This window comes from Harmonia axyridis, chromosome 2, assembly GCF_914767665.1.
Source record: "Harmonia axyridis chromosome 2, icHarAxyr1.1, whole genome shotgun sequence".
Lineage (NCBI taxonomy): Eukaryota > Metazoa > Arthropoda > Insecta > Coleoptera > Coccinellidae > Harmonia > Harmonia axyridis.
The window spans coordinates 3,412,307-3,425,975 of record NC_059502.1 but is presented as its reverse complement, the minus strand read 5'-3'; the positions used below and the strand labels follow the sequence as shown (position 1 = coordinate 3,425,975).

General features: G+C 35.1%; 1 protein-coding gene across 3 annotated transcripts; it reads right to left on the bottom strand.

Annotated features, from left to right (window-relative positions):
- Window positions 1–1,093: 1,093 nt before the first annotated feature.
- On the bottom strand, window positions 1,094–12,700 carry LOC123672654 (choline transporter-like protein 1). 3 transcript variants are annotated; one of them, XM_045606852.1, is made up of 14 exons: window positions 12,543–12,700; window positions 11,079–11,147; window positions 10,189–10,320; window positions 8,669–8,808; window positions 7,690–7,743; window positions 6,778–6,832; window positions 6,455–6,518; window positions 5,022–5,130; window positions 4,752–4,962; window positions 2,928–3,157; window positions 2,606–2,835; window positions 2,363–2,529; window positions 2,174–2,263; window positions 1,094–1,332 (listed from the first exon to the last, which is right to left on the bottom strand). In XM_045606852.1, exons 2-14 carry the CDS (start codon window positions 11,115–11,117, stop codon window positions 1,204–1,206), a joined length of 1,650 nt encoding a protein of 549 aa, XP_045462808.1. In that variant the 5' UTR covers window positions 11,118–11,147; window positions 12,543–12,700; the 3' UTR covers window positions 1,094–1,203. The 3 variants fall into 3 exon arrangements, with proteins under 3 accessions (XP_045462808.1, XP_045462809.1, XP_045462810.1); XM_045606853.1 differs by lacking the exon at window positions 12,543–12,700 and adding an exon at window positions 12,403–12,481; XM_045606854.1 differs by lacking the exons at window positions 10,189–10,320; window positions 11,079–11,147; window positions 12,543–12,700 and having other exon boundaries at window positions 8,573–8,689.
- Window positions 12,701–13,669: the final 969 nt, after the last annotated feature.

The window sequence follows — 13,669 nt, the reverse complement described above, 5'->3', positions numbered from 1 at the left end:
GTATATAAGGAACATTCGTGAAGAGCATGTAGTGCCATTTGCCCCATACATTGGTGAAAATTTCATTTTTATGGACGATAATGCCAGACCCCATCGTGCGCGCATCGTTCAGGAGTACCTTGAAGAGGTTGAAGTCTCTCGAATGGAATGGCCAGCAAGAAGTCCAGATCTCAATCCGATTTAGCAGGTTTGGGACAACCTCAATAGAAGGCTGAGAAGTTCAGAAAATCATCCAGGTACTCTTAATGACTTAGGAATCCAACCCAGAGAAATCTGGGAAGGATTAGATCAGAACATTTTAAGATCACTCATTTTGAGTATGAACCGTCGTTGCCGAGCTGTAATTAACGCGAGGGGTTGAAATACCAAGTATTAAATCACATATCAGCATTCCAGTATTTTGAAAATTGTTTATTTCTCTTCTTTCACATAAGATTCGGTGAAATCCTGAATTTTTCTTCCATTTAATGTGTCTTGTTTCGTTCAAAACCTTCGCGAGAGAACATAAAAAATAAGTTAGAAAGTCAATGTAACTTTCATTAAAATTGAGATTTTCAGAATGTGCGTTAATTTTTTTGCGCATTGTAATATAAGGTTCATTGCTCATTATAATATATTTTGGCGTTTCAGATATATTTTTGAGTTTCTATTGTTGTTTCTTAATAAAAATAAGTACCTATTCTTTTCGTCCTGGAGAAAGTATAGTCTGTTCTTGGTTAGAATCTTAACACAGAATATACTTTTCCAGCATCGCAAGGCTGATTTTTTTTTTGAGATTTACCATAAAATCAACACGTCAAAATATTCTCATGCTTTGAATTTTGTGTTCGATTTAAAAAAAATTTATGAATTTGCAGGTTATTGCAGAGCTGCTGTTATATCATTCGTGTTACTTCTAATCACACCAATTTTACTCCAACCATACACATACGTACCTATATAGTAAAAAAGGACATAAAGAAGGAGAAGCCTAGATGGAGCATAAAGTTATTTTTTTTCGTGATGAATTTTTTCCGCGTTAACGAAAATCGTTCCCAAAAAATTCAATCTATCATGTAAAGAATGCTGCTTCTTATTGAAAACAAGTTACTAGTTAAGTTAAAAGATTTTTATTCACAGAAATACACTGTACTGATGTAAAAATATTCAACATTTGGTAAATGGATATAAAAAAATTAAAACATTGTTTCCTGTCTAGTTAATCTATTGAAAAACAGCCTTACTATTTTCGATTAATTGACGTAGTCCTTTGGTCATGTAGTATGGCCTGGACATACCATCATTGATCAGCGAATCTTCGCAGAAGCACATGAACATTGAATCTATGGTAGCCTGAAAAAATTATGTTGAATATAAATGTCTAATAAGTACAGAAACCGGAAATAAACTAATTGAGGAATGGATTTCTATAATCTATGGTTGTTAGTGTCATTACTCTACTATGGGTAGAAAAAAGAGGCATCAAGGTTGGTCCTGAGCCTTTCTTTGGACTTGGAAAGGACCAATATGAGGCAGTGGTCCCACAAAGAGATTGGGACATAAGAAAAACCCTCTGGAGTAATACTCTGGGTCTTGCTCAGGCAAAGAAATTTGTGGTGCTTTCACCGACCTGTACCAGGAACCTCCTGAAGCTACCACGACCTGAGCTTTGGGTAATGGTGGGACTGCTGACAGGACACTGTCTTTGCAAATACCTTTTGTACCGAATGGGTAAGTCAGCAGATGAGATCTGCAGACTCTGTGGAAAGGAAGTAGAACACATAGTGTGCAAATGTCCGGTGCTGACTGGCCTAAGAACCACTCACATGGAGAAGTCAGTTCTGGATACTCACGAAGTAATAGTGGAAGGGGGCTCTCTGTTTTCTAATTCCCTCATTACCAGTACCTTCCCTGATAGTCTTAGAATTACTTATTGGACTGATCTATCTATCACAGGATGAAGAGATTTGTGATCTGTAATGAATTTCAATGCCAATGCTATTGCTTCTATCCAGAGAGCTATCCTCGTGCTGTTCAGACTTGAAATATTATATAAAATTCTGAGATATTGTTATTCAAAGTCCCATGGGTCAGAATTCAGTGAAAGTTTGAAATTTCGACTGGAATTAAATATTATAAAAATGTGTTCGAGAGAGATGTTTGGCTGTTAGTCATATTAGGTACATATACTTACTTCGAATATGGCAAAGAATGTTATAACCATAAAAATGTTGAAAATCAAACAAATTATGAAAATGCCAGCCAAGTTCTCGTTCTCTGATGCCTGAAATCAAGATAATTTATTATAGTATATCTTACTATAAGTATTCTCGGATTTGAAATTGTTTATTAACTTAGCAAATGGAATAAAATGAATGGTCACCTTAGCGATCTGATAGCTTAGGAGACTATTGATAACAACAATCAAAACCTGAGCTATAGCAAGGATGAAGTCACCAATGGAGTTGATGGCGATGACATTCTCAACGTTGGAGACCAGCAAACTCACTGCTCGTCCACCAGATTTGAAGAAAGGCTGGCCATGCATCGCTGAAAAAAACATCTTAATATCATACATATACATTAATTCAATGAAGAACGGTGATCATGTATTTCTCCTTCATACCTGTTTGAACGTAAGCATTTTTGGAGAACAGTTTCAAGAATGCAAGAATTTCGTTGCAGCAGCATTCAACAATCCAACGAGTTCTGTTATTCGACGACAAGCTCCTCAAAATCGCCTTGATGAATGTAACAATTGCTATTATCAAGGATCCAAGGAATACTGTACCCAAATGATATTTTACAAAGACCATGAAAGAAGTCCTCAATGGTCTGTCCAAGTAATTTTTGTCTCTAAAAAAGAAATTATAAAACTAGTGTGTATACTGTTGTATATACAATTTTCTGTAGAAAATTTTTAGAGATTTGGAATTTTTTAAAATTACCTGGTGAAAAACCAAGCAGAAACTGCTCCAGAAATGATCATATATTGTGCTCCATACATGAACAATGCAATCCAAATGAACATGAAAAAATTTAAGATAAGCGTGAAAACCATAGCTCCATCAAAATCATACTCTAAGTTGCTACCGACTTGTTGTAATGTTCTGGCCGTGTACATGTAAAAGCATAGAACAGTATAAAGGACCAGAGACAGAATCACAGGAACAAATGTCTGAAAAATATCAAATTTTATTCTTGGTATTTATGAATTCAAACAACTTAAATGTGGGGTGCTACAGCTCGCTAAATGAAGGGTTCGATATAGAAAATAATGGAGAAAATCATAAAGAAGCAGTTGATCGATTTCTTGGAACGGAAAAATTTGGATATAGAAACGGAAAATCTACAATATCTAAGAGGTAGATATCAGTATTTAGATCCTGAGAGTGGGGAGATCAAGTTAGCATGGAGTTCTCAGGGGAGTACCTCAAGGTTCGATCTCGGGACCTCTCTTGTTTTTGGTTTACCTCAATGTCTTGCAAGTTAATGTGATCTGTGATCTCTTGTGCAACTATGCAGATGACACCTCGTTTTTGAATATTTTAGTGCAAAGTATTGCGTCTAAGACAAGAGCGGTTTAAACGATGTCGAGAACTGAATATATATTGACTGTTTCTTTATAGAATTAAAACGGTTATACTGCCTATTGATACAAGGATTAAAAGGGATGCTAAATTCCTGGCTGTATATATTTAGGATAATTCCAAGTTCGATTTTCAGATAGAAATATAGGGTGTTTTTTTTCGAGGTATATAACTTTAAGTTGGCATTAGTGTTCAAGATGGCTACCGATTTAACAGCCGTCAAGTGATTTATTCTCAGTTTGGTTAGGCAATTCATCATGAATAGACTTACGCCTGAACAACGCTTGCAAACGGTGCAATTTTATTTCGAAAATAATGGTTCTGTGCGGAATACGTATCGCGCATTACGTCCATTTTATTTTGTTTAGCGATGAAGCGCAATTCTGGCTGAATGGCTACGTCAACGAACAAAACTGCCGGAGTGAGCTAATCCTCAAGTGTATGTCGAAACACCGTTACATCCAGAAAAACTGACTGTTTGGTGCGCTTTATGGGCTGGTGGAATCATTGGTCCGTACTTCTTCAAAAACGATGATGGCCAGAACGTTACAGTCAATAGTGATCGGTATAGAGTCATGATTAATAACTTTTTCATTCCTGAATTGAACAACCATGATGTCCAGGAGCTGTGATTCCAACAAGACGGCTCAACATGTCACACAGCTCGTGTCACAATCGATTTATTGAAAGACACGTTTGGTGACCGCCTAATTTCACGTTTTGAACCTGTGAATTGGCCTCCAAGATCTTGTGATTTAACACCGCTAGACTAATTTCTGTGGGGCTATGTAAAGTCATTGGTCTATGCGGATAAGCCACAAACCCTTGACCATTTGGAAGACAACATTCGCCGTGTTATTGCCGATATACGGCCACAAATGTTGGAAAAAGTAATCGAAAATTGGACGTCCAGATTGGACTACATCCGAGCCAGCCGTGGCGGTCATATGCCATATTTAAAATGTAATTCCACAAGATTATCTTGCGGATAAATAAAATTCATGTCAATCGAATAATCCATCGTTGTTTCATTGCAATTTAAAGTTCTATAGCTCTAAAAAAATTGATATTGTTTCCCCTTCACATTGATTTCTCTCAAAATATACTCGTTTTCTTTCAAAATGAAACCTGTTATTATAAAAACCTTTTATAAATTATTGAAGAAAGTTTTATTTCACTCACCAGAAAGGGTAAATAAATCATACCAGGAATCTCAAAAATAGCTTTGGCTGATTCTTTAAACAGTTGAATGACCAGTTTCACCCTCTTGATGAAACAAATTAAAAGAATTACCATTCCAACCGTTATAAGTCCTAAAGTTAATGCCAACTCGAAATATTTTTTTGCCTTCTTACTGTCTCCGTTATAGGTAGCGTATCTTCGATATTGTCCCCTATAAATAACTCAGTTATAAAAAAAACAATTAATTTATTATAATTCGATAAGTTTTACCAAGACAAACATGCTCCAATTGCAGTTACACCCATACCACCTATGAGAAGAAACCAAACCGTGAAATCAACAGCATACTTGAAAAGAAGGAGCATAACCAAACATAATGCTGAAAGAATAAAATCAGATTAATTTCACAAATAGGTAACTGGGAAGCGGATGATCAATGATCAACAAAAAATTCCATCAATATCGAAAAAAAAATAAGTAGCGGGTGTTTTTTTAGAGCTATAGAACTTTAAATTTCAATAAAACAACGATGGATTATTCGATTGACATGAATTTTATTTATCCGCAAGATAATCTTGTGGCATTACATTTTGAATATGATTTTTGGCATATGACCGCCACGGCTGGCTCGGATGTAGTCCAATCTGGACGTCCAATTTTCGATGACTTTTTCCAACATTTGTGGCCGTATATCGGCAATAACACGTTGAATGTTGTCTTCCAAATGGTCAAGGGTTTGTGGCTTATCCGCATAGACCCACAGAAAGTAGTCTAGCGGTGTTAAATCGCAAGATCTTGGAGGCCAATTCACAGGTCCAAAACGTGAAATTAGGCGGTCACCAAACGTCTCTTTCAATAAATCGATTGTGGCACGAGCTGTGTGACACGTTGCGCCGTCTTGTTGGAACCACAGCTCCGGGACATCATGGTTGTTCAATTCAGGAATGAAAAAGTTAGTAATCATGGCTCTATACCGATCACCATTGACTGTAACGTTCTGGCCATCATCGTTTTTGAAGAAGTACGGACCAATGATTCCACCAGCCCATAAATCGCACCAAACAGTCAGTTTTTCTGGATGTAACGGTGTTTCGACATATACCTATACTTGAGGATTAGCTTCACTCCAAATGCGTCAGTTTTGTTTGTTGACGTAGCCATTCAACCAGAAGTGCGCTTCATCGCTAAACAAAATGAAATGGACGTAGTGCGCGATACGTATTCCGCACAGAACCATTATTTTCGAAATAAAATTGCACTATTTGCAAGCGTTGTTCATGATGAATTGCCAAACCAAACTGAGAATAAATCACTTGATAGCTGTTAAATCGGTCACCATCTTGAACAGTAATGCCACCTTAAAGTTATATACCTCGAAAAAAACACCCTTTATTTAGTAAGTTTAAAGGTAAAAAAAATATCGATAACAAACTGTAAAGGATTGAGAATGGTAAGTACTCATTTAACCAATAGAAGACAACTATTTTCTGAGATTGGTAGTTCTTAACGTTCGCTCTTCTTTGATTCAAATATATACCAGATGATTTTTTCAAGTTGAATCAGTCAAAAATCTCTTATTTTTTGTGGAATTCAATACGTATTATAAATAGGAATAGATGTTGAAAGTAGGTAATCCCGAAACCTGAATCGTGAAAATAGATATCTGCATCTTCCAGAAAGGCTTATTTCACAAATTATCTCACCACTGCATGTCACTAATGATGTCATTATGATCCATGTCCCTTCTTCTATACCATTCAAAAATTTCTGAAAAAAAAAATCTGTAATGAATTGAAGGAATTTTTTACTTGCCATAGTGGATTTTGAACCTGAAACATAAGTACCGAAGAGTGACTTATTTTTTTGGTCATTTTTGGGGGATGAATTATTGAAGATTATAAGTATTAGGTTAAATGCAAGTTAATGTTTGTACATTATACATTTTGAATACAATTTGAGAGTTGATTTTTTAGAAGCGAATAACCAGTACAGATAATATGATAAAAATCGAATGATTAGATCTTACCTTGAACTTCTCAACAGGGTCGAAAACCTCTTTCTCCGAAAAACATCCAAAATAACTGTAAATTAGAAATATAAAAATAATCAATATAACACGTGACAATAGGCTTCAGATCTTGTCATTGATATACTCAGTGATATTAGAACAAATGTGGAAAAGCTCCAGACTTCGCGTCTGTACTTTTTCATTTTTGATCGTCTCTGTATTTTGAACAGGAAATGGAGTCAGGAAAAAAGATTCGACTCACTGAAGACCAATAAAATCATAAATTTGATTATGTCCGTCCGTATACACGATAACTCTCGAACGGACCTACTAACTTGAAATTTTCATGAACATACATTTTTCGTCCTATATTTTCATCCAGATTCATTTCTTATGTTCCTTGATTTATTCTTTTAGATAAAATTTTTTTGATATTCATTTTTCTATACCGTTTCATCTACATACTATTTCTTACAATTTTATCTATACATTGGGATGAAAATTGCTTTTAGTTACAATTTAGGTAAAGGTCATGCTATATCTTCTGAAAAAAAATTCCTTTTTCTTCCATCTCATAATTTCATTATGAGATGTCATTTCAATATGAAAAAAACGCACTTTTTTTCATTTTAGTATGATTCGTTGAAGCCTGCGATTTTGAACAACTCTGTATGATTGGGAATGTTTTTTATTACACAAAAAAAGGAGTATATCTATCAATTACTCGAAATCCGCTAGAGATAGGGACAATGAAGTCAATACATAAATTATCAAGAGGCTACGACAAACTGAGTAAAAAGATTTCATTGGATTACATTCCAAAACGTAAACTATATATTTCAAGGGGGTTTATCATTGAATTCAATCCAAATTAAATTTAACTAGTTGTTTCCAAACTTTTAAGGGTCGTTTAAACATATATGTACTCACTCTTTTTTGCAGGTATCAGTACATTCGTTGCCATTGAAGGTCATAGCCAACCATCTGAAAAACAGATTAATTTCAGAATTTTATCAGACTTACTCAATACGTGAATGACTGAAGGCTTTCACGGTAAGGTTGCACAAATAGTCCACACCGGTGATGAACTCCATAGTTCCGAGTAATAAACATAGCTAGAGGGAGCATATGTCATTTTCAGTAAGCAAGTTTTGTCCCCAACATGAACTATCAAATTTGACATGAAGCGCGCGGAAATAAAAACATATCAGTGATACGATATTTCACTCAATTCGGGAATTTCGCCTCAAAGAAGGCACTTCTTATGTTCCAAAGTGAATCAACGTTCCATATCAACTCAAAATATATTGAAATTAATACCTAAATATATCAGAAATTCAGGAAACAAACTTCGAGCGCGCCAAACGACGTGAAACAACCGATGACACTAGGAGAGCAAAAGTTGCCAAACCTTGGATTTCAGCAGGTAGATAAAGAAAATAATAAATATTCTGCTTATTATAAATTCGACAATTAGGAAAAATATCAGGTTCCAAATATTCAAATTTGCATATTTAATCGAGAATCACTCAAATAAATATATTTCATTCAATATATAATATACATTCATAACAATATAGTAAAATTGTGGATTTGAAATTATATCACAATCCGACAACGTAATCTAACCATGTTGGGGACATGTAAAAATTGCGTATACTCCCCCTATCTATGTTTATTACTCTATGCCCCTTCCTCTGGTGGAGTGGTGGAGAGAGTATAAATACCGCATCAGGAGAGAACCGTCATTCATATCAGAGAAATCAAGCGTCGAGTTACATTCTACGAATTAAAAACCTCTGAAGATGCTTACCGCAGTAGTAAGCGAATCGTCAGGTGAAAAACTGACCAGAAAGAGTGGTATTTCCCAATTCTGTTACATAATTTCCACTGATGCGTTTTGTCTTACTTCTTATTCCTGAAATCCTGTCCTGTGCAATTCCACTCGTCATATTTCTTGTTTTCCTGGCCACATAAGTTACCACAACCATCATGATCCGCCAAATTGTTTATATCTGAATGCGCTAACGTGTAACCAAGAAAGGGTATCTGAAAAAAAATAAATAAACACTGAAGATTTTACATTACGAATAGTATTTCAACTTCCAACGCAAGATATTTTGAATACACATGAAAAAAAAATGTAAAATTATCAAGGTGAAATTATTTAAATGATTATTCAGCAGCGGGAATCGTACCCAGAATCATTCGTTCTGAACACCGAATGAATATTCCAAAATTCACAACTTTGAAACTGCATATACATAATTGCTAAAACTCAATATGTTTAAACATATTGTATCTAGCTAGTATCATCGTATCAATATACATTTCAAATATAATGATCATATGTGGATACGTTTCCGAAAAATACTTTTTTCAATATAGGTTCATTGATTTTTTTGCCTTTAAAATTCAAAGTACCTATCTTTGAGCTGGGAGGATCAGGTATGTAAAGGGTGTTTTTTTTTAGAGCTATAGAACTTTAAATTGCAATAAAACAACGATGGATTATTCGATTGACATGAATTTTATTTATCCACAAGATAATCTTGTGGCATTACATTTTAAATATGATTTCTGGCTCGGATGTAGTCCAATCTGGACGTCCAATTTTCGATGACTTTTTCCAACATTTGTGGCCGTATATCGGCAATAACATGGCATATGTTGTCTTCCAAATGGTCAAGGGTTTATGGCTTATCCGCATAGACCAATGATTTTACATAGCTCCACAGAAAGTATACTAGCGGTGTTAAATCACAAGATCTTGCAGGCCAATTCACAGGTCCAAAACGTGAAATTGGGCGGTCACCAAACGTGTCTTTCAATAAATCGATTGTGGCACGAGCTATGTGACATGTTGCGCCGTCTTGTTGGAACCACAGCTCCTGGACATCATGGTTGTTCAATTCAGGAATGAAAAAGTTAGAAATCATGGCTCTATACCGATCACTATTGACTGTAACGTTCTGGCCATCATCGTTTTTGAAGAAGTACGGACCAATGATTCCACCAGCCCATAAAGCGCACCAAACAGTCAGTTTTTCTGGATGTAACGGTGTTTCGACATACACTTGAGGATTAGCTTCACTCCAAATGCGGCAGTTTTGTTTGTTGACTTAGCCATTCAACCCGAAGTGCGCTTCATCGCTAAACAAAATGGAATGGACGTAGTCCGCGATACGTATTCCGCATAGAACCATTGTTTTCGAAAAAAAATTGCACTATTTGCAAGCGTTGTTCAGGCGTGAGTCTATTCATGATGAATTGCCAAACCAAACTGAGAATAAATCACTTGACAGCTTTTAAATCGGTCGCCATCTTGAACAGTAATGCCAACTTAAAGTTATATACCTCGAAAAAAAACACCCTATACCACATTCGTGCAAATGTTTCTTATAGTTTTTGAGAAATGTTTCTACTCACCAAAATAATCAAACCAATGGCAAACACAATTGTATAGTTTTTGTCAGTTACGCTTCTAGTCTCAGGTGTGGCAGGTATACTAATGTCATTTGGATCATTTGGATTAGAAGCCAAGTTACGGAACTTGTATAGCTAAAAAGAAGAAAATATAAAATTAAAAAGTGAAGAATTCCGAATGAAAATTGGAGATTCAAGAATATGTTCACATAAGTGGCACTTATTCCACTTTTGCGAACATCAAATTATTAATAGGTATTCATGAATATTCAATTTGTCACAGCAGCTTTATGAGAAAAATAACTATATTTCAAGAATGATATATGTATAGTTCATTTATATTTTGGATTAACTCTGTTTTCACTCGATAGAAATCCATTTTAAATCGAAAATAAAATAAGAGTCATTATATTATCATCAATTGTTTCGCTAGAGAGGTATTCCTTCAGATTTTACAGTTTTAGTAACTGAAGTTCTTCAAAATGACTCACACACATAGGTGAATGTGGTGGTAGGTATATGTTTTCAACATTGGATCCTGGGAATTCCAGCAATAAATGAATCCCGCCAAGGAATTTAAGAGCTTCAATTCCACTTGATCGTTCAATAATATTGTAATTTCATTACCTCTATTTATTTCTAGAGCCTCTAGGAATTTCAAGCCATATAATTATGATCGAACGTAAATTCTAATTCTAATAAGTGATTAGAATATATTGAATTATTCTTGTTCTTAAGGAAATTCTTTAAATATTCATGAATTCTAATCTTGGAAGACCCAGTATATTTCTCTCTTTTTACCCAATAAAACCTGTTGAGAACTTTTGTTTTTCTGGAGATACTTGTGAGACTCTTGAGCTGCCGAATGATTATTTTTTTTTATGTTAACTTACCTGTTGGATTGGGCTCTCTTCGTAGACTGTTTGTTCCATCTCTGGGAAATTTGGTTCGATTCAAAAAAACTGTAAGAAAAATCCAATAAGAATATTCACATTTAACGAACTTTTTTTAGAATTCCCTGATTAAATGTTATGGGTCAAATCATTTAGAGTTATTTCCATGAAGTGTTGAATAAATAAGCTGTGATAAGATAATCTTGAATAATTTATTCCTTCATTTTATATGCAGTTCGATTACTGAGAAGCTTATTCTAATTTAAACATGTCTAAAAGTTCTGAGAAAATCCTTTCATTCACCGAAATTTCTCAAGCAGTTAAAAAACACTTGTTGCATCGAATATGGACCATCCTGTACATATTCGGAATGTTTAACAATTTAATTGACTAACCGGTTTGGAAAAACCTTGAACGCATTCAGTTTCGAAGAAATAAATAACATCAACAGACGGAAGAGATACCTTCAGTACGCCACAGAAGAAGATTTCGATCTTGCTGAGATTTTGCGTGTATCTAGATATAAAATAACAATTTTTAGCTTCGCGCACAAATTCAGAGTCACCTCTTCAAAACGATAGAAAAATCAAGCAGGATGTCGAAAAAAATTATAAATATTTCCGTAAAAACAGATATGTATGTGGAACATAACTGTATTTCTGTTTATACAGGGTGATCTTGGAGAAAAAATTCCGTCAACTTTTACGCGCACCCCTTATAAAAAACGCCGTTTACATAATAAAAAAATATTAGGCCGTTTTTCGAGAAAATTTGGATTACCAAAATGAGTAAATCGCCCCAAATTCGATGCTCATAGAAAGCATCTCGACATCTATAAGACGAATCAAGTTATCTATGAACTGCTTAGATATTATTTTGAATAAAGAGATCGGGACTTCTTGAACATTTTTTCTCTCAGTTCTATAGTTAGAGATACTTTCAGTGAGCATTGAGTTTGGGACACTTTTCAATATGCCTTTTCTCTTAAAAGATTCGTATTTTCTTTCGAAATGGGCTCTCATGAACTGGCGACAATATAGACATTGTAGTGACTCGGTTTTTCCTTGGCAGTGAACTACTTGATAGTCACCGTATAAGGACTACAGCCCACAACATTCTTTTGTGATTTTAAAAAAACTTTTACTATTTTATTATCTGGATATTTTGAATACGAATCCGATGAACATTACTAATTAGTACTGTTGATTATTAGCATTTTACCAGAAATATATGAAAAAGATTATGTGAAAAGTTAAGATTAAACATTTGTATTAAAAAGAAATTTTTTTGGCAAATTGGTTTGGATTGAATGTGATAATCATACCTCGAATGGATTGAAACTTCCACATAGGGAAGCCCAGAGAATGGAAAGCAACACAATATCTATCGATTGTTGGAAAACAACTTCTACCGTTATTTCTTACTTCTTTGTTTTCGTGACAAAATAGTTCTTGCAAAACTCACCCTTATATCCTGAGATTCTAATAACAAACAAAGAACACGTTTGTTTTCTCACTTTCAATATACAAATCACTAAGCATTCGACTTATCCAATCGACTTTAAGTCAACCCACCGGCAAATAACAGGATAGACTTTAGCAAAACAAGGTACTTGCACATTGTTGCCAAATCGAAGATCTCTCTCAGCTACTTTCGATTGGTGCATTGACCTGGGTTGAATTAGGAGGAAATCCCAACTTTTATCCAGGTCATATTTAGAAAAAATTATTGACGTTGAGTTAAAATCTTCAGCAAGGTCGTTCAGTATTACACTGCGCAAAAAAATTAACGCACATTCTGAAAATCTCAATTTTAATGAAAGTTAACTCTACATTGACTTTATAACTTATTTTTATGTTCTCTCGGGAAGGTTTTGAACGAAACAAGACACTTTAAATGGAAGAAAAATTCAGGATTTCACCGAATCTTATGTGAAAGAAGAGAAATAAACAATTTTCAAAATACTGGAATGCTGATAAGTGATTTAATACTTGGTATTTCCACCCCTTGCGTTAATTACAGCTCGGCAACGACGGTTCATACTCAAAATGAGTGATCTTAAAATGTTCTGATCTAATCCTTCCCAGATTTCTCTGAGTTGGATTCCCAAGTCATTAAGAGTAGCTGGATGATTTTCTGAACTTCTCAGCCTTCTATTGAGGTTGTCCCAAACCTGCTCAATCGGATTGAGATCTGGACTTCTTGCTGGCCATTCCATTCGAGAGACTTCAACCTCTTCAAGGTACTCCTGAACGATGTGCGCTCGATAGGGTCCGGCATTATCGTCCATAAAAATGAAATTTTCACCAATGTATAGGGCAAATGGCACTACATGCTCTTCAAGAATGTTCCTTATATACCTATCAGCATTCATAGCTCCATTATCAACGACCACTAGGTCTGTGCAAGCAGTCAAAGATATTCCACCCCATACCATAATCGATCCTCCCCCGAAACCAGTAGTATTCAGGAAATTGCACTGAGCTTATCTTTCATGTGGACGTCTGTATACAAGGGAACGTCGATCACAATGGTAGAGGCAGACTCTAGACTCATCTGTGAAGAGAACTTTTTCCCAATCAGCCTCTTTC